Below are 24,944 nucleotides of genomic sequence, written 5' to 3'. Positions count from 1 at the left end.
TTTAACAAATAAGCATAACTATAGACACATAAGATGATGCATTTTCTTATAGAAACATTATTCACAATTAATGAAATACATTTCACTGAATGAATGAAATACAATAATCAGAACAATTGACTGAATCAGATGCCTTGTCCCGCTGCACCATCTCATCACACGCAAAATAGCTCAGGATAATTCTTTGTATTGTTAATGTGACGGGAACAGAAAGGGTTAATTAATAAGAGTGGATAGCACAGATAACACTGGACACAGCAGTTAACCACTTCTCCATCATCACCCTAAGCTGACAGAACTGAGCAGTTTATTGACAACATCTTTCAGGGTTGTTGCATTAGATGAAGGATTTTATAGGTTTAATCATGTTGACTATCCCATAGGTGCGGCCACACGGCTGCTCCTGATCTGAAAGTATTTGATATTTGAGTAGAAAAGAGGCAGAGGCCTTATGAATATGGAAATTCATCGAAACACACGTCATATACGTCAGCGCAGATGAAAGCCAATTAGGGCAAAGTCCTGACGTCATGAAGGTGGGTCTGGGGTCGGGCAGTACCTGGAGAGCAACTGCGCGAATGCTCTGCAGCATAGGTAAGATCAAGCAGCGCTGCTTGATCTTGAACTCGCCTTATGTCACACAAAAGACACTGATGACTGTCACACCTACTCATAAGGAGAGTCAAATGGAGGGAGGAGTGATAGAGAGTCACATGACTTCACAGGAAGAGACAGCACAGTGTGGTGTCAGTAAGTCAGGAGGCATCTTAGGTCAACGCTTTGCAGGAAAGTATAAAGTAAAAACTTAAAGTGACCTATATTGTGTTGAATAAAAAATGTTAGTCTGTGTATTTGTACTGAATGGACATAAATAGCGATGGAATAAGCCGATTCTCTGTGGTGACGATCATTGTTGTCTCAAAGACAACCAAGAGTGACGCCACTACTTATGAACTCTATTTCAATCTCTGCTTTACACACACTTATTTAGGTACCTTACTTTCAAAGCAACATCAGCCTTTAAACATCAGCTCTGATTCAGAGCTGTTTACCGGCAGGAGGAGAGGTCAGAGATTACTTTTTAACTTTCAGGAATAAAGTATGGATTTATCCTTTGCTACTGTTTATCAACCTGACTGCAGCAGCTATCCTCCATGTTGTCTGCTGAATGGAGCTGGAGGAGAAACTAACCTAACAATACAGAAATGAGAGGAGGGAAAGAAGAGAGAGAACCAGAGTCCTCACTGAGTACTGAGAACGGGGAAGGGCCTAGATGAAAACACACAGAAACACACACCCTCCCCACTGCGCACCTATTTACAGCTAATGTACGGTAAAGTATTGTGGCTGTTCATGAAAATAATCATTCACATAACAGCAACAGTATTTTTATCTACATCAAATATCCAGTATAACAAGAATAAGATTACAAGAGTGGGATTAAGATCCCTTTGTCTAAAATTTCATTTGTGAAAAAGATTCAACATTAAGGTGAATTTAATTTTTCCTCGACAGTCTTTGGTTTTTGATTCTCACATGTTTCTTCCTCTCTCGCTCTCAGGATCTATCTTTATCATTAAATGTGTCCTTGATGGTTATCTGAATTAAAGAAACACCAACTTGACATCTGATGGAGGAGGGAACTGTAAAGACACTGATGATTGTTGTATGTCCATAGGGGGGGCTGCTGGGAGGTATGAGGGGTAATGTACATTCATTAATTTTACATTTTGAAAATGTTTCCATAAGCCTGTATTTTTCATCATTTGACTGGAACCACTCACTTTAATTTTCTTTCTTAAGTCATCCTTCTTCTAAGTTGACAGAGTTAATGTATACATCATTTATTTAAAGGGCTTGACTTTTTTGCCTGCGCATGTGGACTTGCAACAAGTCTTGTGCCCCCTCCCCCCTGTTATTATGTTCCCCTATGTTTCCATAGGCCTGTATTTTCCATTCTTTGACTGGAAACACTCACTTTTATTTTCATCCTTTATTGTTCATTGACGAAGTGAATGTATAAATGTTTTTTTTAAAAAGGGCTTCAGCTCTGGCTGTGTTTGCATGCACACGTGGACTTGCAACAAGTCTTGTGCCCCCTCCCCTCTGTTATTTTCCACAGTGGTCCAAACAGTTAGACTGGCCTTCACCTCTCAACATTAAAACCACATGTGACAAAAGCTGCACAACTTTCACACTGACATTTAAATATGTTCTCTTAAAACCTGAAGATATTTTTGAAAGATTGTGATGATTGTTATGTGCCTCAGTAGAGGTCTTTGACTTAAAAACAGGTTTTAAATACTGTGCTTTGTACATTTCAAAGTGGATTTAATTGTAAAGGCTTCCTTCCTTCTACATGGTTGTTTTCAGAAGTACAGAAAAACAGAAGTAGCTGAGTCTTGAAGAAGTTGATACAGTAAGGACTTGTCAAACTGAGCGGCCATGAAAATTAACTGAGAGAGCTAGAGAATGAGAGAATAAAAGCCCAGTCCCAAGAAAGTGTCATCCTGTTGGTGCCAATTATTGTCAAAGAGTGTATTCCAGCTGTGAGGGCCAACAGTTCTGACTTAAGTCGCTGCCCTGTGTTGTTTTCTGCCTTTTTAACACTGCAGGCCAATCAGTTTGCCAGGCCCCTTGCGCTCCCTATGGCCAGTCCATCCTGGTGAAAACATTGTTGCCTTGATAAAGATAAAAACTCATGCTCTCTAGGATGCCCATCCACTGGATAATGGACAAAATGTGTTTAAGTGACCAGGAACACTGATTAACCAATGACCCCTGTCCAATTAGGTCAGTGACTTTAAAGGGGATGAATACTTATGCAATCACTTTACATCATATATGCTTACTTAATTGACATTTATTGGCAGAAATCTGTTTTTACTTTGACATTAAAGAGATTGTTTTTGTTTTCAGTAAATTCTTTCGTCAAAAAACCCAAATTAATATATTGACCATGATGCCATTGAGAAAAGCAATAAAAGGGGAAATCAATTAAGGGAATGAGTACCATATCCAGTATATAGGCACAACTTTACGTAGTAAAGATGAAACAATCTTACAATGAATGCAGAGTAGCCCAGAATATATAAAAATGGAGTTGATGAAATTGTTGCAGGTGTGTAAGACAGGAATCTCCAGCCCTCAAGGAAACACACGCCCAGCCTCCACAGCACCTCTGAAACACACAGGCAAAAGAGCAAAAAAGAAGAGCAAAACACAAATCAGAAAACACGAACGCAAATCAGAAAACACAAACGCAAATCATAACACACAAACGCAAATCAGAAAACACAACAACATTAACGGAACCGGAAGAGGTAGGTACCCTCGGGCGACAGGAATCGTGGCTGATTGAACTGGTCCGTTCTTTGAACCGGAAGGACGTGTTTTACATGTTTTCAAAATAAGAGCGCTGCCAGTGACGACTTAAGAGAGACATGGATATGATGATGTTTGAAGTTTTATGATGTTTCAATTATTTCGGCCATTTCGCGGAAGGTACCCAAGGGTGCCTACCTCTTTCGGTTTGGTTAATGTTGTTGTGTTTTCTGATTTGCGTTTGTGTTTTTTGATTTGCGTTTGTGTTTTTTGATTTGCGTTCGTGTTTCCTGATTTGCGTTTGTGTTTTTGATTTGCATTCGTGTTTTCTGATTTTCGTTCGTGTTTTCTGATTTGCGTACGTGTTTTTTGATTTGCATTCGTGTTTTCTGATTTGCGTTCGTGTACAGGGCCACCGTACATCAGGCATCAATGCTGGACACATTTGCGCATGAGTCAAGGAGTTTGTATGAAGCAGCAATTGGAAGGACACAAATGCAGACAACCTGGCAGACAGGGTCAGCAGGTCAAGTGAGTGGTTTTACTTTTAAAAGTTGACAGAAGTGACAAGGAATGTGTGAGGTTAACAGGAATGGGAAAGGGAAAGGGTGCAGGCAGGTTCATGTTCAAGATTGAAAGCAGAGCCCAAAGTAACGCTAGACTTTGATTGGTGGATATTAATGGATGTGAGAGTCAGGATACTAGGAGGAGTTGCAAAGTCTGGGGGCATCCCGTCAATGCATGGAGAACGGGGATGAGTGCAAAGCTTCATGAAAATGTAGGGGCCTCTGGGAATGGGAATGTGGTCGAGAGAGGCAGAAGCAAAGCAGGACTGAGGCAGCAGTTGTGACCAGTGTTGGGAATAACGGCGTTACAATAAACGTCGTTACTATAAACGGCGTTACTTCTTTTCAGTAACAGGTAATCTAACTAATTACTATTTCCAGCGTTACAACGCTGTTACCATTACCGACTATTAAATGTGGCGCGTTAACTGAAGCTGCTCATTGAAGCTTTTGTCATCATACTCAGCTCTCAGCCACTAGTGTTGTGTCGGTCGCGAATGTGTCGTTCAAACGAACAAATCTTTTAAGTGAACAAAGTGAACGAAATCACTTCAAGAACTGATTTGCTCCTTTCTCAGTTCAGTTGAGCTCAGCAGCGAGCATGCCGGCGGGGAGTGGAACTGCCGCGACTCACACAGAGAACTGTGAGGACGTAATTCACGTTCGCGCTGTGATTCGTTCATGATTCAGGAACCTACTGCATACAGAGAACTGTCGCTAAGGATGTGATTCTCGTTCACGTACTGTGCTGAAAGTGGCGCTGTGTCATTTACTCACTCACTCAGGGCAGAGGAGGTGATTCACGTCCAGTAATGGTACTGCTAAAATTAGCGCTGTGTTGCTAACATCCGTGTAGCATCATGTTAATTGATGTTACTGTGTGCACAGAGGACACTTTCACCGTGTATTAATTTTTGTGCATGTATACCACTCAAAGCAGCGCTGCGTCTCCCACAAATGATTGTGTACTATAGTCCATGAACGCACCGTCCCTCAGTAAGTGAAAGTGAACCTCAGGGCTGAATCATGAACTGAATGGCGGATCGTTTGGCTGCTTATCAGTTCAGGGAGTTGGAGAGCACTGAACGATTCGGTGAACGAATCTTTTGAAAGAATCATTTTAATGAACGGATTCTAGAGATTCAGTACAGTAAAAAGAACTGCTGTTCCCATCACTATCAGCCACCGGAGCTGCAGAGCTGTTTTATTTTATTATTATTTTTTTAGCTTAGCGAGGGAGGAGGGAGGGGCGGGACAACCGCATTAGTGATGGTGATTGGTTCTCTAAGGTAGAGTGAGAGTTCGTAAGCCAATCAGAGGCAGTGTTCAGTTTACACACAAACCACACACGCACACAGCAGCCTCGCACACACTTACTAGCAGAGGTGAGCTGCAGCAATAGTGAGTCCGTTGGGAAAGTTACCTTTTTTAAAGTGGAAGTACAGACACTACTTTAATCTTTTGTCCACGTCCGTTGTAAGTAGCTCTAATCTAATGAATCATCTCTCAGTGGCACACGCTTCTACAAAACTAACACTGGCCAAAAACTCCATTGCTGACACTGTTGATAATGACAGCAGGCCAGGTGTGGCTAACGTGAGCTCTGCTAACAAAGGACACGGAGCTGTCCGAGCAGCTACAGCTGGATTTCTTTGATCCAGCTTCACAAAAACTTGACACAGACTGAAGTGAATGCAATGATAGGCAGGTATGTTGTTGAGAACATGCTCCTGTTATCAACAGATGACTCAGACTCCTTCAGATCACTCACTGGCAAAAATATCGGGGAGAACAGGAGCCGGTCCGCCATGCAGGAAGACATTTTCTAAATACATGGATGCCAAGTAGCTAAAATGAATGCCAAGCTCAAAAGTGGAAATAATTAAAAGTAACGCTATAGTTACTTTTCCTGGTGAGTAGTTACTTTTATAGTGGAGTAATTTCTTTGCTACCTCAGTTACATTTTGGAAGAAGTAACTAGTAACTATAACTAATTACTTTTTTAAAGTAACGTGCCCAACACTGGTTGTGACGGTACCACTTCATCAAGGGATTGGATCGTTCTGGATGCCACAAAGATATGCAGGGTGGACCTTGGTTCTGAAAGGTGGAGAAGCAGGAGACCTCAGTTGGGTAGCTGTGCAACAGAAAAGCAGGAGGAGGCTGCTCGAGGAAGTGGTCAGGGAACTCTGAGGTGGACTACAACCCATAGGCAGGGCAGATGGGTGGAGATCTCTGGAGGGTGGTCCGGATGCCTTTGACATGAACAGGACTGATCTGGAGGGTAGCCACTTAGGTGGGACAACTCTGGAAGGTAGCCAAGAAAACCAAACAAAAGAAGATCCAGAAGGAGGCTGCGGATGGGGAGACAGGCAGCGTGCTAGGTAACTGAGGTGCAGGCCGGAGGGTCATGGACCAGTGGCTAGCCAAATGAGATGAAGGCAAAAGGCGATGATACTGAGGCTAGCTAAATGAGAGACAGACCTGTAAGTGTTTTCCCTGGGAAATTCTGTTATGTTAATAATCTGTCCCGCCATCTTCCCGTTTACATATTTTCCCTTAAATCTCCGGTGTTTCCCCTCCGGCCCAGCAGGTGGCAGTACAGTAGTAAAAATTGCGAACGTGAACTGAAAATGGCCGAAGACAGAAACAGATCACCACCTCCCAAAAAAAACAAAACTATGTGCAAATACCTTGACAAGTGGGAGAAAGAAAAAAGAAAAAAAGAAAAAAAGAACGACACAATGTAAGACAGCACAAAAACTCTCTGAAGCACAAACGTGCTCTAGAAGCCCAGAAACATGCCCCTCCAATGGCCACATTAATCACAAGAAACGTTACGGAGGCAGATCAGGTCACAAACGCAGACGTAAAGATGGCAATGCTCTTTGCTTAAAACAATGTAGCTTTTAGCTTCTGTGATGACTTCAATAAATGTGAAGCTGCCATGTCCCCAGACTCTGCCATCGCAAGAAAATACTGGGCAGGAAAAACTAAAGCAACGCAACTCATCAAAGGTAAGCGAGCCCCTTTTGTCTTTCATGTATATAATGTGGGAATAAGCAAAGCATTTCAATGTCAAGCAGGTAAGCCTATCAGATTCTGAACACTTCATAGACCATTTTCAATGCTCCACTACTTCCTGAATTTAGAAGGGCATCTTTATTTTATCATGTTCACTACTATTGGATGAAGTGATTATCAGGTGTGCCTGACTTCAGTACAATGATCAGGCACACCTCATTAATCACTTCACCCAATAGGTAAGGACAGGAAATAAAAATGCCCACCTTATTTCAGGAGGTAGGAGCTGTAAAAACCATCTTGTAGTTTTTAAGTGGTTCATGAGGGGTAAGGGGTCATGGCCCATGACATGAGCAGTCCCATCATCCACAGATGATTCGCAGATGATTTCCCTTATTTTCAAATCCCAGTGTTGACAAGTATGATACAGAGGCTACAGACTGGGAGCAGAAATTGGAAGATGCAGAGAAGTCTGGAATGTTCACTGGCTGTTGGGAGGAAAACCTGAGGGGACCTGGGGTACAGATGGAGGATGGTAAATATAGCAAAGCATCACAAAAATAAGGTAGTTGTAATCAAGTCAGGATGCAGATAGGTCCTCCACGAGCAGAGTCTATAAGGTTAATGGCTGTGTGTTTAGATGTGTCTGTATCACCCTGGAAAAATGTCGCACATTCCAGCATCATTTCCATCTTTGGTTGAAGTAACTGCCAAATTGTTAAACTGCAAGGGAAGCAAACCACTCCTCTACTGTCAGTATGGCTTGTATAAAGAATCTTTACAGTAAAGCATGCCATACTGTGTTGGTGGAAACAATCAGTATCAACTAGTACTATTAAACACTGTATAACCACTACTTGTTAAATATATATTTATTCTGAAATTAAAATCACTATCTTTACTCAGCCTAGCAAAAACACCTCCAATACTACCCCCCAGCATGTAACACCTTATAAGACAACAAAGTTTTTCCTGTGCAGAACGCTCCATTTGGTTCACCGGGGAAGATACAGTCATGACCACAAGGGGGTAAATTGCTTCTACACAACTGTCTGAAATGAAAGGAAACATAAGGACAACCTCAGAACCACCTATTGATCGAGATCATTTTTATTGCTTTAATCAAACAAAAATACAATTGTTTGTATTTTTAATATTGGATGATGGGATTAGATTTGACATTCTTATATAATCTTACATTGTATTATAAAAATAACACCATCTGAAGAAATAGCTTAATATTCTGCGTCAACACTTTTCTTCCTGACAGCAGGTTTGAGGTCAGTTTGATGAACAGGATAAGGAACTTAAGACACACCCCACCTCTTTGCATTAAAAGCACCCTGACTGGAGCACAGTTCAGTTGCGGACATTGCAGAGTAACAGCAACACACACCATGAAGAACTTCACTTTGATAGCAGCTTTGAGTCTCTGCAGCATTAGTGAGTATTGGGAATTAATAATTGTTCACTTATTTAAATATTTATCCAAAGGAAAATGTTCATGTTCTTTTTTTTTGTTATCTGCTTTTGTTTCAGGCTGGATCTCTGCCTCAGTCTCTCAGTATCAAACTGTGGAGGCTCAGCCTGGTGAAGAAGTCACACTGCAGTGCAACAACATTTCAAACTTTGATACTCAAACATTCTGGTCCAGACTGGTCAACAGAACCAAGATCAGCTGCGTTGTTGTTATAATTAATTATGGAGGCAAAGGAAAGGTCTGTGATGGATATGAAAAAGATAAAATTGAAATGAAATCCAACATCTCCACTGTCTTTCTCAACATCAAAAATGTGGATTCATCTGACTCTGGACTGTATTACTGTGGATTTTACATGAACAGCATTCCAATTTTGACTCCCATACATTTAAAGGTTAATGGTAAGATGACTGTCTTTTTCTCTTTAGTTCTCTTTGTTCAGTTTGCTCTTTTCTGCTTTTATTGTACGATACTTTTTTTGTCTGAAAACAACATCCTGTATGCAAGGAAGTATTTTTTTAAATCATTCTTCAAAATCAAAACGAATGTTATCTTTATTTTATTAAAAGGCAGCGATGAGCCACATGATGATGACAGGGAGGGTGAAAGTAAGATTCTCCTAAAGATTTCTTTCATTGTCAAAGTTGTCTATCAGTTCTAGGAAAAACAGTTCAGCTCGATTCAGTTAGTAATGTTGAGCCTATATTAACTTTCTTGTAGGAGAGTGTGACGGAATAGCAATGCTGATAAGTGTGATAATCCGGGGTGCCCTGACTGTTGTCCTTCTACTGGTCATCATTGTTCTGGTTGTGAAAGCCAGGGAACTTCGAAAAGGTACTTTTTCAGTTACTGTCTCCGTCTTGTTTCCAGGGGAAATGCTTTTAACTTTTGTCAATTTGCTGGAAAACTGACCTTATGTCTTCTTTGTGTCACATAGCTGTTAAGAAAGACCAGAATCCTGAGAAGAAGAGAACACAATTTTGATAATTACTTTTACATACTGTTTGATAGAGCCGAAGTGAAAATCAGCCAGAACTTTATAGTATCAGCTCACATTGGCCTTTCCCTGACAAATGAGTGTATTTGTGTATATGTAGGCTACTGTATATATTTGAATCTATGAGGCCTATATATGGGTGCATTATGCTTGAGTCCCACTCAAGAGCACTAACAATTTCAATTTTGGCATATGTAATGTCCCACTCAGTAAATGTATTTTTCACGATCCTTTAAAGGGGCTCTGAGTGACAATTTGTAGCAATTTACATGTATTAGTCAATTTTTATTGGCCATAAGTGAGCAGATTTTAGCATTTGCCTTCCATGTCTCTCTTGGTTGCCTATACAAGCCTATGGGTGATTTGTTTAAGCTGTTTAATGCTTATGAACTGTGGATTTACGTATGAAGGACTTTGGTTTATTTTCTGCCGGTCCAAACGATGTGTCTTTATTCACGTTCACAAGTGCCTCGTCTCAGTTCCCCTCTCCCCCCAGTTAACAGAGAGCAAGAGTAGCTGACGTGAGTTTAGAAACTGGTGTTTGCACCACTGACGACCAGATTCCAGCATAACATTGAGCCTCTTCTTTGTTGGGTGGGAGGAGTTAACATTTTTTTATTGCAAAAAGTTCAAATAACCAAATGAGTAAATAGCTGACTTTTCACGTGCTTTTACTATCATGTCTTCCTGGTTTTGTCTGGCCTTGTGACTGCACAGATCGACCATTGGTAGACAGAGGTCTACAGCAACGGAGGAGAGAGTGAGGTTCACCTCACTTATTTCACAGGAAGAGGCTGCGCAGTGTGGTCCAAGGGGAAAACCAGGAGATCTGTTAAATCAATGTTTTGTGGGAATGATGTATAGTAAAAATGTATGATATGTAATGAAATATAGCAGTAACTGTTTTTGATGAACATCAATGTGTTGACATTTCAACTGTGACATGCTTGAACTGAAAAATAAAATCTATTTTTAAAGGATTTGTTGTTGTGGTTGTGAAAATGTGTGACACTCACATGCCTTCTGTTGCACCATGCACTGTGTTGACAGCCTGAATCAGGGATCACATCTGTATCTTCACACTACTGGCAGAGTGACACCTATCTATCAAACTAATGAAAAGTTGACTAGTCAGAGTGACATGTTTACAGCCTGATATGAAACCATCCACTCTGAATCACAGCTACTAACATATTCACTGATATGTACTCGGTAAACTCAACTGCATATATAAAAATGTTTTAATTAGGGGTGGGACGATACGGGTAACTCACGATTCGATACTGTGACGATATTTGGCCCTCGATAATGATAATATCACGATACACGATATCTGCAATATTCGATATATTGCAAGACATTTCATCAACAATATATCACGATATGTGACTGAAAAAGAAAAACGTCTTTTAATAAGCCTTGATGTGTCCAGGTTGATCCAAAGCACTTTTATGTTCCCACTTCCCAGGTACTGGATGGGTGAACATAACTCTGCACAAAATTGGTTGCATACTGAAATGTGCCCAATATTTTATTTAATTTGTATGTTATTCTTATCTTGTTTAGCTATTGTTAAACTAAAACGGGCCCAAGTTTACATAAAATAAGTTGCTACTGACTTTTCAGTATCAGAAAGCACTGTCCTGGTTTACATAAGACATGTTATTAATGTTCATGCACTTTAATGTGTCCATCTCAGGGTTCTCTCCAGACGGTGGAACAGCGGCGCTGCGCTGCTATACTCATTTTCAATGTTAGCTGCTTTATAGCGGGTGTTAATGGGCTGCCACGGTCTTCTCGTTAAAAAAAAAACAGCCCCCCCCCGGCTGACGGTGACGAGCGTCCGTGCGTCCGTCGGTCGAACGGCTGACGGTGAGGAGCCGGGGGACGGATGGACGAACGCTCCCCCCCCACGCTGACGGCGATAACGACCGCACCAGTGTTCTCCTGTCATCTGTCTCGTAAAAGCCAAAGTGGGTCCACACTTTAGAGTGGAAAATTGCGGGTGGGTCTTTGATTTGTTTTTCGTTGTTCGTATTTTCCGCCATTCTTGCATCTGTTCTTCTTCTGTTGTTAACTTGTCTTCTTCACCGGCCGCTGCTTACGCCTACTTTACCCTCATTTACGAGATTAGCACCCCCATAAACTGGACAGGAGAGATTAAGTACTGACGGGGTAAACCCATAATGTGTGTTGTAATAAAATATCGATATTTGCCGTCAGTGTATCAATTATTTATTGCAACAGAGAGCACAACAATATATTGCAATATCGATTTTTTACCTCTAGTTTTAATGATGCATTTAAACTTACACTACTTGTTACATCAATATCTGTGATTCAGCAAAGATCCATCTGAAGATCCATCTGAAGCTCCACGGTTGCCGGCTGTTAACATGAGGGGAATTGCCATGTTGGTTCAACATGGGTATTTTAGAGTTCATTGTCAGGCAGTCTCTCCTACAAGGCATGTGTAGTGTTGCAGCAGTTGTTCACACAGTTGACAGAAATAGATGTGTGAACAAAGAAAAAAGACAGAAGTTCAAACTTAAACGCCTTTCTCACCTGCAAAAAGCGGAACCATCAAGGTGTGAGCTGGGTGTGAATGTCAGATCTGCAGTTTAAGAAAGAGAGAAAAAAGTTGGACACAGATCCCTTCATCTCATGTCAGAGAGTCTTTGAGGGGACCATCCAACAAGCATGTCTGATGGACAACACATCATGACACAGTTTTAGGTCAAATAACTCACAGTTGATTTTTTATTTGATACAGGACACCATCAGTGAACTGTGTTTGCTTTACCCATTCATCCACCTCGTTCTCCACCCTACAGTATGCAGTATGCTCGTAATACCATGATACCTGACTTTCTCCCTTGCTACAGTAATCATCACTATGGCCATATAAGCTGCTTTCGACCGATCTGATCGTTTTTCAGATGAGCACAGGCCCAGTCACACTTCACCTCCTTACTCAACAAGAATACAAATCAGACATTTTCACATGCAGCAATAATGCATACTGTAGCCATGGTGGAAACACATACAGCACTACTGTCAGAGTGATTCTCTGAGCTACACACACACTCCCAATAATACCAACAGTTAGCTAGCCAGTAAATAAGACGTGACACAAAGATGTATTTCTTCTCCGAAACTTTGCCCTCAATGAGAATAAAACCACAGAATCTATCCTTTGTAAAGTCAATACTATGTGTAGGCCAGAACACAGTCGTGTATGTACATTATGAGCTGTAAGAGCAGTCTCAACAACAGGAAGATGTCAGTTCTATTTTCTCTGGAGGCGTTTCTTTCACATTGTGGCCTCAAAACAGGACAACAAAATTACAACTGTTAAAATAGTTTGTTTGATGCCACATTTGATGGATGTGTTGCTGACAGACTTCCCATGCTGTAGCACACATCCCAACATCCCAGCAGTGCTGTAATGTGTGAGTGTTCTCACAGAGAGAGAGGTAAAACAGAAGAAAAGAGCTTAACTTCTGAGAGTACACAAAAATCATCACCTCTAAAACCACCATCCACACAAGATGCTATCTTCACCTGTTCAGGCGCATGCTCGAGCGGGCTGCCTTGACCATGCACAAGTGGAGACCTATTAATCTGCTTGCTTTGCTTCTGTCACTTTATTGGCCAAAGTCTATGTCACACAAAGGACACTGATGACTGTCACACCTAGTCATAGGGAGAGTCAAATGGAGGGAGGAGTGATAGAGAGACACATGACTTCACAGGAAGAGACAGCACAGTGTGGTGTCAGTAAGTCAGGAGGCATCTTAGGTCAAAACTTTGCAGCAAAGTATGAAAGTAAACACTTAAAGTGACCTATATTTTGTTATATAAAAAAATGTCAGTCTGTGTATTTATACTGAATGGATATAAATAGCGATGGAATAAGCCGATTCTCTGTGGTGACGATCATTGTCTGTCTGACTGAAAAATAATGTCCCACTGGAAGACTTCGGCCATGAACATCACACAACCTGCTGTTCTCAAAGACAACCAAGAGTGACGCCACTACTTATGAGCTTTATTTCAATCTCTGCTTCACACACACTTATTAAGGTACCTTACTTCAAAGCAACATCAACTTTTAATCAACAGATTCTGCTCTGATCCAGAGCTGTTTACCGACAGCAGGAGAGCTCAGAGATTACTTCTTAACTTTCAGGAATACAGAACGAATTTATCCTTTACTACTGTTTATCAACCTGACTGTAGCAGCTATCCACCATGTTGTCTGCTGAATGGAGCTGGAGGAGAAACTAACCTAACAATACAGAAATGTGAGGAGGGAAAGAAGAGAGAGAACCAGAGTCCTCACTGAGTGCTGAGTTCAGGGAAGGGCCTAGATGAAATCACATGAAATGCATCCTCCCCACTGCCCACTTATTCACAGCTAATGTACGGTAAAGTATTGTGGCTGTTTAGGGCAAATAATCACTCACATAACAGCAACAGTATTTTTATCGACATCAAATATCAGGTGTAACACGAGTAAGATTACAGAAGTGGGAACAAGATCCCTGTGTCTAAAATTTCATTTGTGAAAAAGATTCAACATTAAGGTGAATTTAATATTTCCTCGACAGTCTTTGGTTTTTGATTCTCACATGTTTCTTCCTCTCTCGCTCTCAGGATCTATCTTTATCATTAAATTTGTCCTTGATGGTTATCAGAATAAAAGAAACACCAACTTGACATCTGATGGAGGAGGGAAATGTAAAGACACTGATGATTGTTGTATGTCCATGGGGGGCTGTTGGGAGGTATGAGGGGAAATGTACATTCATTTAAATTTACATTTCGAAAATGTTTCCATAAGCCTGTATTTTTCATTATTTGACTGGAAAAACTCACTTTATTCTTCTTTCTTAAGTCATCCTTATTCTATGTTGACAGAGTTAATGTATACATAATTTTTTTAAAGGGCTTGACTTCAGCTCTGGCTGTTTTTTGCCTGTGCATGCGGACTTGTAACAAGTCTTGTGCCTCCTCCCCCTTGTTATTATGTTCCCCCTTATGTTTCCATAAGCCTGTAATTTCCATTATTTAAGTGGAAACACTCACTTTTATTTTCATCCTTTAGTCATCTTTATTGTTCGTTGACGAAGTGAATGTATAAATGTTTTTTTAAAAGGGCTTCAGCTCTGGCTGTTGTTTGCATGCACAAGTGGACTTGCAACAAGTCTTGTGCCCCCTCCCCTCTGTTATTTTCCACTGTGGTCCAAAACAGTTAGACTGGCCTTCACTTCTCAGCATTAAAACCACATGCGACAAAAGCTGCACAAGTTTCACACTGACATTTAAATATGTTCTCTTAAAACCTGAAGATATTTTTCATAGATTGTGATGATTGTTATGTGCCTCAGTAGAAGTCTTTGAAACAGGTTTTAAAAACTGTGCTTTGTACATTTCAAAGGGGACTTAATTGTAAAGGCTTAACTGCAGTCAGTCTCAAACACAACTAACATTGTTTAGGCCTTGATGCCAATAACAGCATCTCATTAGTTTGTGGGCAACATGTTCAGGCTTCCTTCCTTCTTCATGGTGATTTTCAGAAGTACAGAAAAACAGAAGTAGCTGAGTCTTGAAGAAGTTGATACAACAATGACTTGTCAAACTGAGCGGCCATGAAAATTAACTGAGAGAGCTAGAGAATGAGAGAATAAAAGCCCAGTCCCAAGAAAGTGTCATCCTGTTGGTGCCAATTATTGTCAAAGAGTGTATTCCAGCTGTGAGGGCCAACAGTTCTGACTTAAGTCGCTGCACTGTGTTGTTTTCTGTTTTTTTAACACTGCAGGCCAATCAGTTTGCCAGGCCCCTTGCGCTTCCTATGGCCAGTCCATCCTGGTGAAAACATTGTTGCCTAGATAACGATAAAAACTCATGCTCACTAGGATGCCCATCCACTGGATAACACCTGATAAAGCTACATATAGGGTGCCCATCCAATGGACAAAATGTGTTTAAGTGACCAGGAACACTGAATAACCAATGACCCCTGTCGAATTAGGTCAGTGACTTTAAAGGGGATGAATACTTATGCAATCACTTTACATCATATATGCTTAATTAATTGACATTTATTGGCAGAAATCTGTTTTCACCTTGACATTAAAGACATTGTTGTTGTTTTCAGTAAATTCTTTCGTCAAAAACCCAAATTATGTTGACCATGATGCCATTGAGAAAAGCAATAAAAGGGGAAATCAATTGAGGGAGTGAGTACCATATCCAGTATATAGGCACAACTTCACGGAGTAAAGATGAAACAATCTTACAACATATGCAGAGTAGCCCAGAATATTCAAAATGGAGTTGATGAGATTGTTGCAGATGTGTAAGACAGGAAACTCCAGCCCTCAAGGAAAAACACGCCCAGACTCCACAGGACTGGTTGACTAGTGAGCAGGAGGTCACTGGTTTGAATCCTGGCTCCCCTGGGGCGGAACTGAACTACATTTCGAAGTATGCTTGAGCAAGATACGGAACCCCAGAATTGCTCCTGGTGTGCAGTTGGCACCTTGTGTGGCGGCCTCTGCAATCACTAAGGACAGGGTGGAGCTGGCGATTTATCCAGGGTGTACGCTGCCTTCTCCCTAGAGAAACTGGTATTGGCTCCAGAAATCCCCCGTGACCCCTTAAGAAGGGGGATAAAATGTGGTAATGTCCCCGGGATGCTTATGGATAAGCGGAACAAAATGAGATGAGAGAGAAAATCAGAAAATCACAGAAGTAACCTATGCAGAATATGCTAAATGAAATAGAACAGCCACTCCCCTTCTGCAGTGTTTGTACAAAGCAGCAATTGGAAGGACACAAATGCAGACAACCTGGCAGACAAGGTCAGCAGGTCAAGTCAGTGGTTTTACTTTTAAAAGTTGACAGAAGTGACAAGGAATCTGTGACAGGAATAATGCCCATCCACAGGAATGGGACAGGGAAAAGGGTGCAGGCAAGTACAAGACTGAAAGCAGAGCACAAAATAACACTAGACTCAGATTGGTGGATATTAATGGATGTGAGTGTCAGGATACTAGAAGGAGTGCGAAAGTCTGGGGGCATCTGGTCAATGCATGGAGAGTGGCGATGAGTGTAAAGCTTCATGAAAATGAAGGGGCCTCTGGGAATGGGAATGTGTTCGAGAGAGGCAGAATAAGCAAAACAGGACTGAGGCTGCCGTTGTGATGGTACCACTTTATCAAGGGATTGAATCGTTCAGGATGCCACAGAGATATGCAGGGTGGGCCTTGGTTCTGAAAGGTGGAGAAGCAAGAGACCTTAGTTGGGTAGCCGTGCAACAGAAAAGCAGGAGGATGCTGCTCGAGGAAGTGGTCAGGGAACTCTGAGGTGGACTACAACCAGTAGGCAGGGCAGATGGGTGGAGATTCTCTGGAGGGTGGTCCAGATGCCTGTGACTTGAACAGGTGGGACAACCCTAGAGGGTAGTCAAGAAAACCAAACAACAGAAGATCCAGAAGGAGCCTGCAGATGGGGAGACAGGCAGTGTGCTAGGTATCTGAGGTGCAGGCCGGAGGGTCATGGACCAATGGCTAGCCTAATGAGAGGAAGGCAAAAGACGATGATACTGAGGCTAGCTAAATGAGAGACAGACCTGTGACTGACGATGCAGAGCATACATGTCAACCCTCCCGTTTTCCCCGTGAAATTATGTTATTTTAATCATCTGTCCCACCGTCTTCCTATTTACATATTGTCCCTTAAATCTCCCGTGTTTACCCTCCGGCCCAGCAGGTGGCAGTACAGTAGTTGTACACATGAAGATTGGCGAGATTCCGGATTCAAGCGGGACTGGAGTCGCGAGATTCAAAAAAACGCGAACGCTAAGTGAAAATGGCCGAAGTTGGAAACAGACCACCACCTCCCAAAAAATCCAAAACTATGTGCAAATACCTTGACAAGTGGGAGACTGACTTCCCCTTTTTAAAAAGAAAGGATTGGATTGGACAGAGCCATGCTCTCTGCAAGGTATGTAATGCAGATTTTAGTGTCGCTCATGGCAGACAGCACGAAAACTGTCTGAAGCACAAACGTGCTCTAGAAGCCCAGAAACATGCCCCTTCAATGGCCACATTCATCACAAGAAACGTTACGGAGGCAGATCAGGTCACAAACGCAGAGGTGAAGATGGCAATGCTCTGTGCTAAAAACAATGTAGCCTTTAGCTTCTGTGACGACTTCAATAAATGTGTAGCTGCCATGTCCCCAGACTCTGCCATCGCAAGAAAATACTCGGCAGGAAAAACCAAAGCAACGCAACTCATCAAAGGTAACCGGGCCCTTTTGTGTTTCATGTATATAATGCAGGAATAAGCAAAGCATTTCAATGTCAAGCAGGTAAGCCTATCAGATTTTGAACACTTAAAGGAGTCATCACCCGGAAATCGCAATTTCTCTCGTTAAATCATGCATATTGGTGTTGGACCTCTGTTGAAACTTGCCTGAAAAGCTGGAGTTTGAAAGTGGCTTATTTTTTTCGCTTTGGCTCTTTTTCCAAACAGGAATAGCGCACAATAGTGCGCGTTCCTAAAGCACGAGATTTTGACTCTGCTCCTGTGGTGACGTTACCACAGGAGGCTACTTGCATAAGCGTCGGCTCACAGCCGTCCTCAGCCAGACTTTCTGAGTGAGCACGCCGAATCTGCTTATTTCTCTGTCATTTTCATGCCATACATCGTGACCGCCAGCATTAAAACTCAAGTCTTACATGTAAAACACGAGTGTGAAAAGTAAGAAGGAAAAAAAAAAGAATTTACCATTCAGAGACATCCTGCTGTAAACGTGTCTCTCCCACCGTCTCTGCCTCTTCACTCTCCCGTTCGGTTTCTGACTCCGGCTCGTACATAAATGCCTGAATTCCGTAAGGTTCGTCATTTAGTGTGTGCGCCATGACAGGGGGCTGTTTAGGTTTTGGAGTCTGTGTGTGCATGCAGGCTCGCCCCCCATTCCGGCTCTGTCCTTCCTGCGGCCAATCAACGCGCGCCTCATTACATATTAATACAATGCACATCCGGACCGGTCAAAACCTCGCACATAATCTCGCGTGAGAAAGTCGCGGTATGAAAAAGTGTCAGAACAAGCTCTCTGTTTGATTTTTTTTTTTTTTAAATGTTCTAATAAGTTTTAAGAATTGATCCAAAGCGATCCAAGAGAGACTGGATATGTAAAAAACCAGGTGATGACTCCTTTAATGGACCATTTTCACTCCACGACTTCCTGAATTTAGATGGGCATCTTTATTTCCTCATGTCCACCACTATTGGATGAAGTGATTATCAGGTGTGCCTGACTTCAGAACAATGATCAGGCACACCTGATTAATCACTTCACCCAATAGGTAAGGACAGGAAATAAAAATGCCCACCTTATTTCAAGAGGTAGGAGCTGTAAAAACCATTGTGTAGTTTTTAAGTGGTTCGCTAGGGGTAATTTAAATGTTTCGTACACTTTTCTAAAAACGTAAGGGGTCATGGCCCATGACACGGGCAGTCCCACCACCCACAGATGATTCACAGAGGATTTCCCTTATTTTCAAATCCCAATCTTGACAGGTATGATATAGAGGCTACAGACTGGGAGCAGAAATTGGAAGATGCAGAGAAGTCTGGAATATCTACTGGCTATTGGTAGGAAAACCTGAGGGGACCTGGGGTACAGATGGAGGATGGTAAATACAGCAAAGCATCACAAAAATGAGGTAGTTGGAATCAAGTCAGGATGCAGATAGGTCCTCCACCACCAGAGTCTACAAGGTTAATGGCTGTGTTTTTAGATGTGTCTGTATCACCCTGGAAAAATGTCACACATTCCAGCATCATTTCCATCTATGGTTGAAGGAACTGCCAAATTGTTAAGCTGCAAGGGAAGCAAACCACTCCTCTACTGTCAATATGGCTTGTATAAAGGATCTTTACAGTAAAGCATGCCATACTGTGTTGGCGGAAACAATAAGTATCAACTAGTACTATTAAACACTGTATAACCACTACTTTTTAAATATATATTTATTCTGAAATTAAAATCACTATCTTTACTCAGCCTAGCAAAAACACCTACAATACTACCCCCCAGCATGTAACACCTTATAAGACAACAAAGTTTTTCCTGTGCAGAACGCTCCATTTGGTTCACCGGGGAAGATACAGTCATGACCACAAGGGGGTAAATTGCTTCTACACAACTGTCTGAAATGAAAGGAAACATAAGGACAACCTCAGAACCACCTATTGATCGAGATCATTTTTATTGCTTTAATCAAACAAAAATTGTTTGTATTTTTAATATTGGATGATGGGATTAGATTTGACATTCTTATATAATCTTACATTGTATTATAAAAATAACACCATCTGAAGAAATAGCTTAATATTCTGCGTCAACACTTTTCTTCCTGACGGCAGGTTTGAGGTCAGTTTGATGAACAGGATAAGGAACTTAAGACACACCCCACCTCTTTGCATTAAAAGCACCCTGACTGGAGCACAGTTCAGTTGCGGACATTGCAGAGTTACAGCAACACGCACCATGAAGAACTTCACTTTGATAGCAGCTTTGACTCTCTGCAGCATTAGTGAGTATTGGGAATTAAAAATTGTTCACTTATTTAAATATTTATCCAAAGGAAAATGTTCATGTTCTTTTTTTTTTTGTTATCTGCTTTTGTTTCAGGCTGGATCTCTGCCTCAGTCTCTCAGTATCAAACTGTGGAGGCTCAGCCTGGTGAAGAAGTCACACTGCAGTGCAACAACATTTCAAACTTTGATACTCAAACATTCTGGTCCAGACTGGTCAACAGAACCAAGATCAGCTGCGTTGTTGTTATGATTAATTATGGAGGCCAAGGAAAGGTCTGTGATGGATGTGAAAAAGATAAAATTGAAATGAAATCCAACATCTCCACTGTCTCTCTCAACATCAAAAAAGTGGATTCATCTGACTCTGGACTGTATTACGGTGGATTTTACATGAACAGCATTCCAATTTTGACTCCCATACATTTAAAGGTTAATGGTAAGATGACTGTCTTTTTCTCTTTAGTTCTCTTTGTTCAGTTTGCTCTTTTCTGCTTTTATTGTACAATACTTTTATTTATTGTCTGAAAACAACATCCTGTATGCAAGAAAAATCTGTCAAAACAAAATCAAGACTAATGCTATCTTTATTTTACTAAAAGGCAGCGGTGAGCCACATGATGATGACAGGGAGGGTAAAAGTAAGATTCTCTTTAAGATTTCTTTCATTGTCTAAGTTGTCAATTTTTTTCAGATCAAATACTTGAGCTAGATTCAGTTAGTAATGTTGAGCCTATATTAACTTTCTTGTAGGCAAGTCTGACGGAATAGCAATGCTGACAAGTGTGATCCTGGGTGCTCTGACTGTTGTCCTTGTACTGGTCATCATTGGTCTGGTTGTGAAAGTCAGGAAACTTCAAACAGGTACTTTTTCAGTTACTGTCTCCATCTTGTTGCCAGTGGAAATGATTTTAACTTTTGTCAATTTGCTGGAAAACTGACCAGATGTTTTCTTTGTGTCACATAGCTGTTAAGGAAGACCAGAATCCAGAGCAAAGAGAGGTGATTTTAATACTTATTGTTTGATAGAGCCGAACTGAAAAACAGCCAGAACTGTATTGTATCGGACCACATTGGCTTGTGTATTTAGGTACTGTATACATTTGCATATGTGAGGTCTATATATGGGCTGACAAGTCCAGAAATTGCCAAATTATATTTGAGGTCCACTAGAGAGCACTAACAACTCTATTTTTGGTGTCTACAATGTTAAAACGCTCAGTAAATGTATTTGTCACAATCCTTTAAAGGAGCTCTAGGTGACAATTTGAAGCAATTTACATGTATTAGTCACTTTTTATTGGCCTTATGTGAGCAGATTGTAACATGATGTGAAAATTATACCTTCCACGTCTCTTTTGGTTGCCTATACAAGCCTGTGGATGATTTGTTTAAACGGTTTAAGGCTGCTGGACTGTGGATTCATGTGTGAACGACTTAGGTTGATTTTCTGCCATTCTAAAGGATAAATCTTTATTCACGTCCTCACGTGCCTCGTCTCAGTTCCCCTCTCTGACGCATTAACAAAGACAAACAGTAGCTGACGTTAGTTTACAAATAGTTCATGATAGTTAATGTTTGTAACATTAACTATCAGAACAAAGGTTCTCCTTAAAGTATGAATTTAAGGGAGTCTTACTAAGAACATTGTACCTTTTGTCACTAAAATTAATTTAGAATGGGTTATATTTCAGTCATCGTATTAAGACTGTATTCTTTTCATAGAATGTGGGCTGTGATGATGACGTGACCTACGCAGCAGTGAGAATTCAACCGAAAGCGAAAAGAAGACACCAGGAGCCCAATGTTATCTATGCTTCAACCAGATAGACTCTGGAGGCAACTGTAACTGATGCTATATCAAAATGCTTTGAGCTTTTGTATGCCATGTGAGAGCAGTTACCATTCTAGTCAAACTGTTTTCTTATGCAATAAAGATCATGTGTTCATCCATTTGTAAGTGTCTTCCTACCACTGGTATGTTTCGATGGAGGATGCAGTAAGGACGATGATGACTGCCCAGGTTGTCTTATAGTGAGAGATAGATGAAGGTCTCTGACAGTGGAGCAGTGAGTGAGGCACACATCACTCGTTTGACAGGAAGAGACAGCACAGTGTGGTCTGAGCACAACTGAGGTGAAAATCTTGAGGCCTATTAGATTAAAGATCCATCAAGTTTCCTCTTTAATTTATAATATTCTCTAAATGATAACGTAAATATACTCGATACTGTATTGTAGTCTACATATTCTACAAAGCAGTGTCACTTTTATTATCAAAGTAACTAGGACAAACATGTAGTCACAGAAGAGTGAGAGGATCATAGAGACAAACCGCTGCCTGTAGTATATGTTTAACATTGCGACAATATTCTCATTCACTAGTGTTGGTTTGGCTTGAAATACATCCCAGACCGAGCTACCCCAAGATGCTTTCAATATTTCATCCTACCAGAACTACTGCACACATTCCCACTGGTAAAAAAATATATATCATCCAGTTAGAGTGCAAAATACTGCCAGGAATCAACAGCTCAGCTTAAGTTCCTTGCTGGTATCCAGTGTAACATTCTATTCATGCTATTTTATGGCACCTCTCAGCTATCAGATATAATCAAGTTATGTGTGCCCAAGCTGTGTGAATCTTTGTTCCCCTTTTGAGTGTTTATTTCTGTCTATAGAAGTGTGTGCTCCTTGAGCCTAAATATTTGAATTAGCACTCATTTTCCTGACACCATTCTGGGGTGTCTGCTTCCAGACTGATTACGACATCAGAGGATAAGAGTGTGTATCAATGTGTTGTTTTAACTGTCATAAAAGTAAGCCATACATAACATATTGAATGAAATAGAACAGCCACTCCCCTTCTGTGGTACTCTCTGCCCATCTTGGACCATCAGGCTTTGTCTAGACACATATGCAGTGTTGGGGAGTAACGAATTACATGTAACGACGTTACGTAATTTAATTACAACATTTACGTAATTGTAATCCGTTACATTACTGGGAGAAAATATGTAATTAAATTACAGTTGCTTTTGGAAATGTCAATGATTACAACTTAAGTTACATTTGAAAAATCGCCGCAAAAGCTCGGATTTATCAAATAGTTTTTCGCCCCCCTGGATTCATGTTTGTTTTTAGTTTTTTTCATATCAACATACTCCTTCCAAAACTGACGCTTGTGATTGGCTCTCTCTGGTCATGTGCCATTCGACTCAACCGACAAACCGTACGGCGGCAGTCAGACTCAGCAGCAACAGTGTCGGCGGCGCACAAGATGTTCCTGGGCTGGAAATACAAAAACACTTCCTACAGACAGAAGCCAGGCTTCCCTGTATTACAAAGGTGGCTCTCTTTTAGCCCGACTACATCACCATGGTAACTTATGCTTAGCTCATAACCTGGTCCCGACCAGGTTCTGTTCAGAGTTTAATCATAAATTCGGCTAGAAAAGCGCCGCTGTTTCACTATTTAACTCATTTACAACTGGCGTGACCTTTACTTTGAAAGTCCAGTGGAGCTGGATCAGAACGGAGCATTTGTACGGAGGGAGAGATCGCGCTGATCCGCTGCTGTTGACTTTCTCTCTGAGCGTCTCCGCCTACAGATGTTTAGCTGAGGGGATACGCTGCTCAGCCGATGATCCGACTCGCGTCAGGAAGTCATTTATTAGGCTGTAGCCTATTTACTTTTATATACAGTCAGTCACCACTGAAAGAAGTTGTGCGCTCGCAGCAGGACAGATACTTTAACTTAATGTGGCCATGAATAAATTAATTGTTCCGCCTGTTGCCCAAACGCAAATCTTGAGTAGGTCTACTCTGTTTTCTCACATTTAAAAAGGTCTTTGTACAGAGACAACATGAGATTTGCTTGTAGCTACAGCACCTAAAAAACCCACTGTAACCTATTTTCATACACACACCAGCCTCGCTTTCAATAAAACACACACTGGCATTTTATAACTGCGATCAGTGAAATATATGAAAACAATATAAAACACAGTTTAAAACAACAGTTGTTGTTGCTCTAAAGCTTCATATTTAAAAGCAGCTCAATGTAGAGCTGTCAGAAATTAAAATCAGCCTCCTCTTGTCATATTTGCAGCAACACTGTTGCTTCAGGCTGTGATCAGGCTTTTTTGTATCGCTCATAATCTTTCCATTAAAACAACCTGCTCCTCTTGGCTGAAATCAGCCCGTTGTCGCTCCATTTAGTGAGGAAGTGAGCCTCCTTCGCAGTACAGGCCTAAGGTCAGACTCATAATATATGGTTAAACCTTTGAACTGAAAGGTTTATCACACTATAGGTCTTAAAATGTGAAAATGGTTAGCAGTTGAGAGATTTCATTCAAAATTAAGGAAAGTAATCATAATGTAATTAAATGTAATTAGTTACATTACTTTGAGAAAGTAATTGAAATAGTTACACTACTATTACATTTTCAACAGGGTAACTTGTAATTGTAACCAACTACATTTCCAAAGTAATCTTCCCAACACTGCACATATGTGTACGAGTCAAGGAGTTTCTACGAAAGCAGCAAATGGAAGGACACAAAGGCAGACAACCTGGCAGACATGGTCAGCAGGTCAAGTCAGTGGTTTTACTGGTTTTAAAAGTTGATATATAAGCTTACAGGCAAAGATAGCAAGTCCAGACAGAAGTGACAGGGAATCTGTGGGGTTAACAGAAATGGGAAAGGGAGGCAGGTTCATATTCAAGATGGAAAGCAGAGCACAAAGTAACAGAGGAGTGTGAAAGTCTGGGGGTATCCGGTCAATGCATGGAGAATGGCGATGGGTGCAAAGCTTTATAGAAATTCAGGGGACTCGGGGAATGGGAATGTGGTCGAGAGAGGCAGAATAAGCAAAGCAGGACTGAGGCTGCCTTTGTGACAGAACCACTTCATCAATGGTTTAGATCCAGACATCG

The 24,944-nt window shown here is 41.1% G+C and overlaps 1 protein-coding gene across 1 annotated transcript in view; it reads left to right on the top strand.

Moving 5' to 3' along the window:
* LOC115588963 (uncharacterized) overlaps positions 1–21,960 on the top strand; it is a 35,326-nt gene extending 13,366 nt beyond the window's left edge. Inside the window, exons 2-6 of the mRNA XM_030429635.1 lie at positions 8,454–8,795; positions 8,964–9,002; positions 9,115–9,228; positions 20,975–21,009; positions 21,733–21,960. Coding sequence (XP_030285495.1) covers positions 8,454–8,795; positions 8,964–9,002; positions 9,115–9,228; positions 20,975–21,009; positions 21,733–21,837 — 635 coding nt within the window. The 3' untranslated portion in view covers positions 21,838–21,960. The remainder of the gene's footprint in view (positions 1–8,453; positions 8,796–8,963; positions 9,003–9,114; positions 9,229–20,974; positions 21,010–21,732) is intronic.
* The last annotated feature ends 2,984 nt before the right edge of the window (positions 21,961–24,944 follow it).

Source organism: Sparus aurata, chromosome 10 (genome assembly GCF_900880675.1).
Source record: "Sparus aurata chromosome 10, fSpaAur1.1, whole genome shotgun sequence".
Lineage (NCBI taxonomy): Eukaryota > Metazoa > Chordata > Actinopteri > Spariformes > Sparidae > Sparus > Sparus aurata.
Note: the sequence above shows the minus strand (reverse complement) of the source record. Positions and strands in the feature narration are given on the sequence as shown.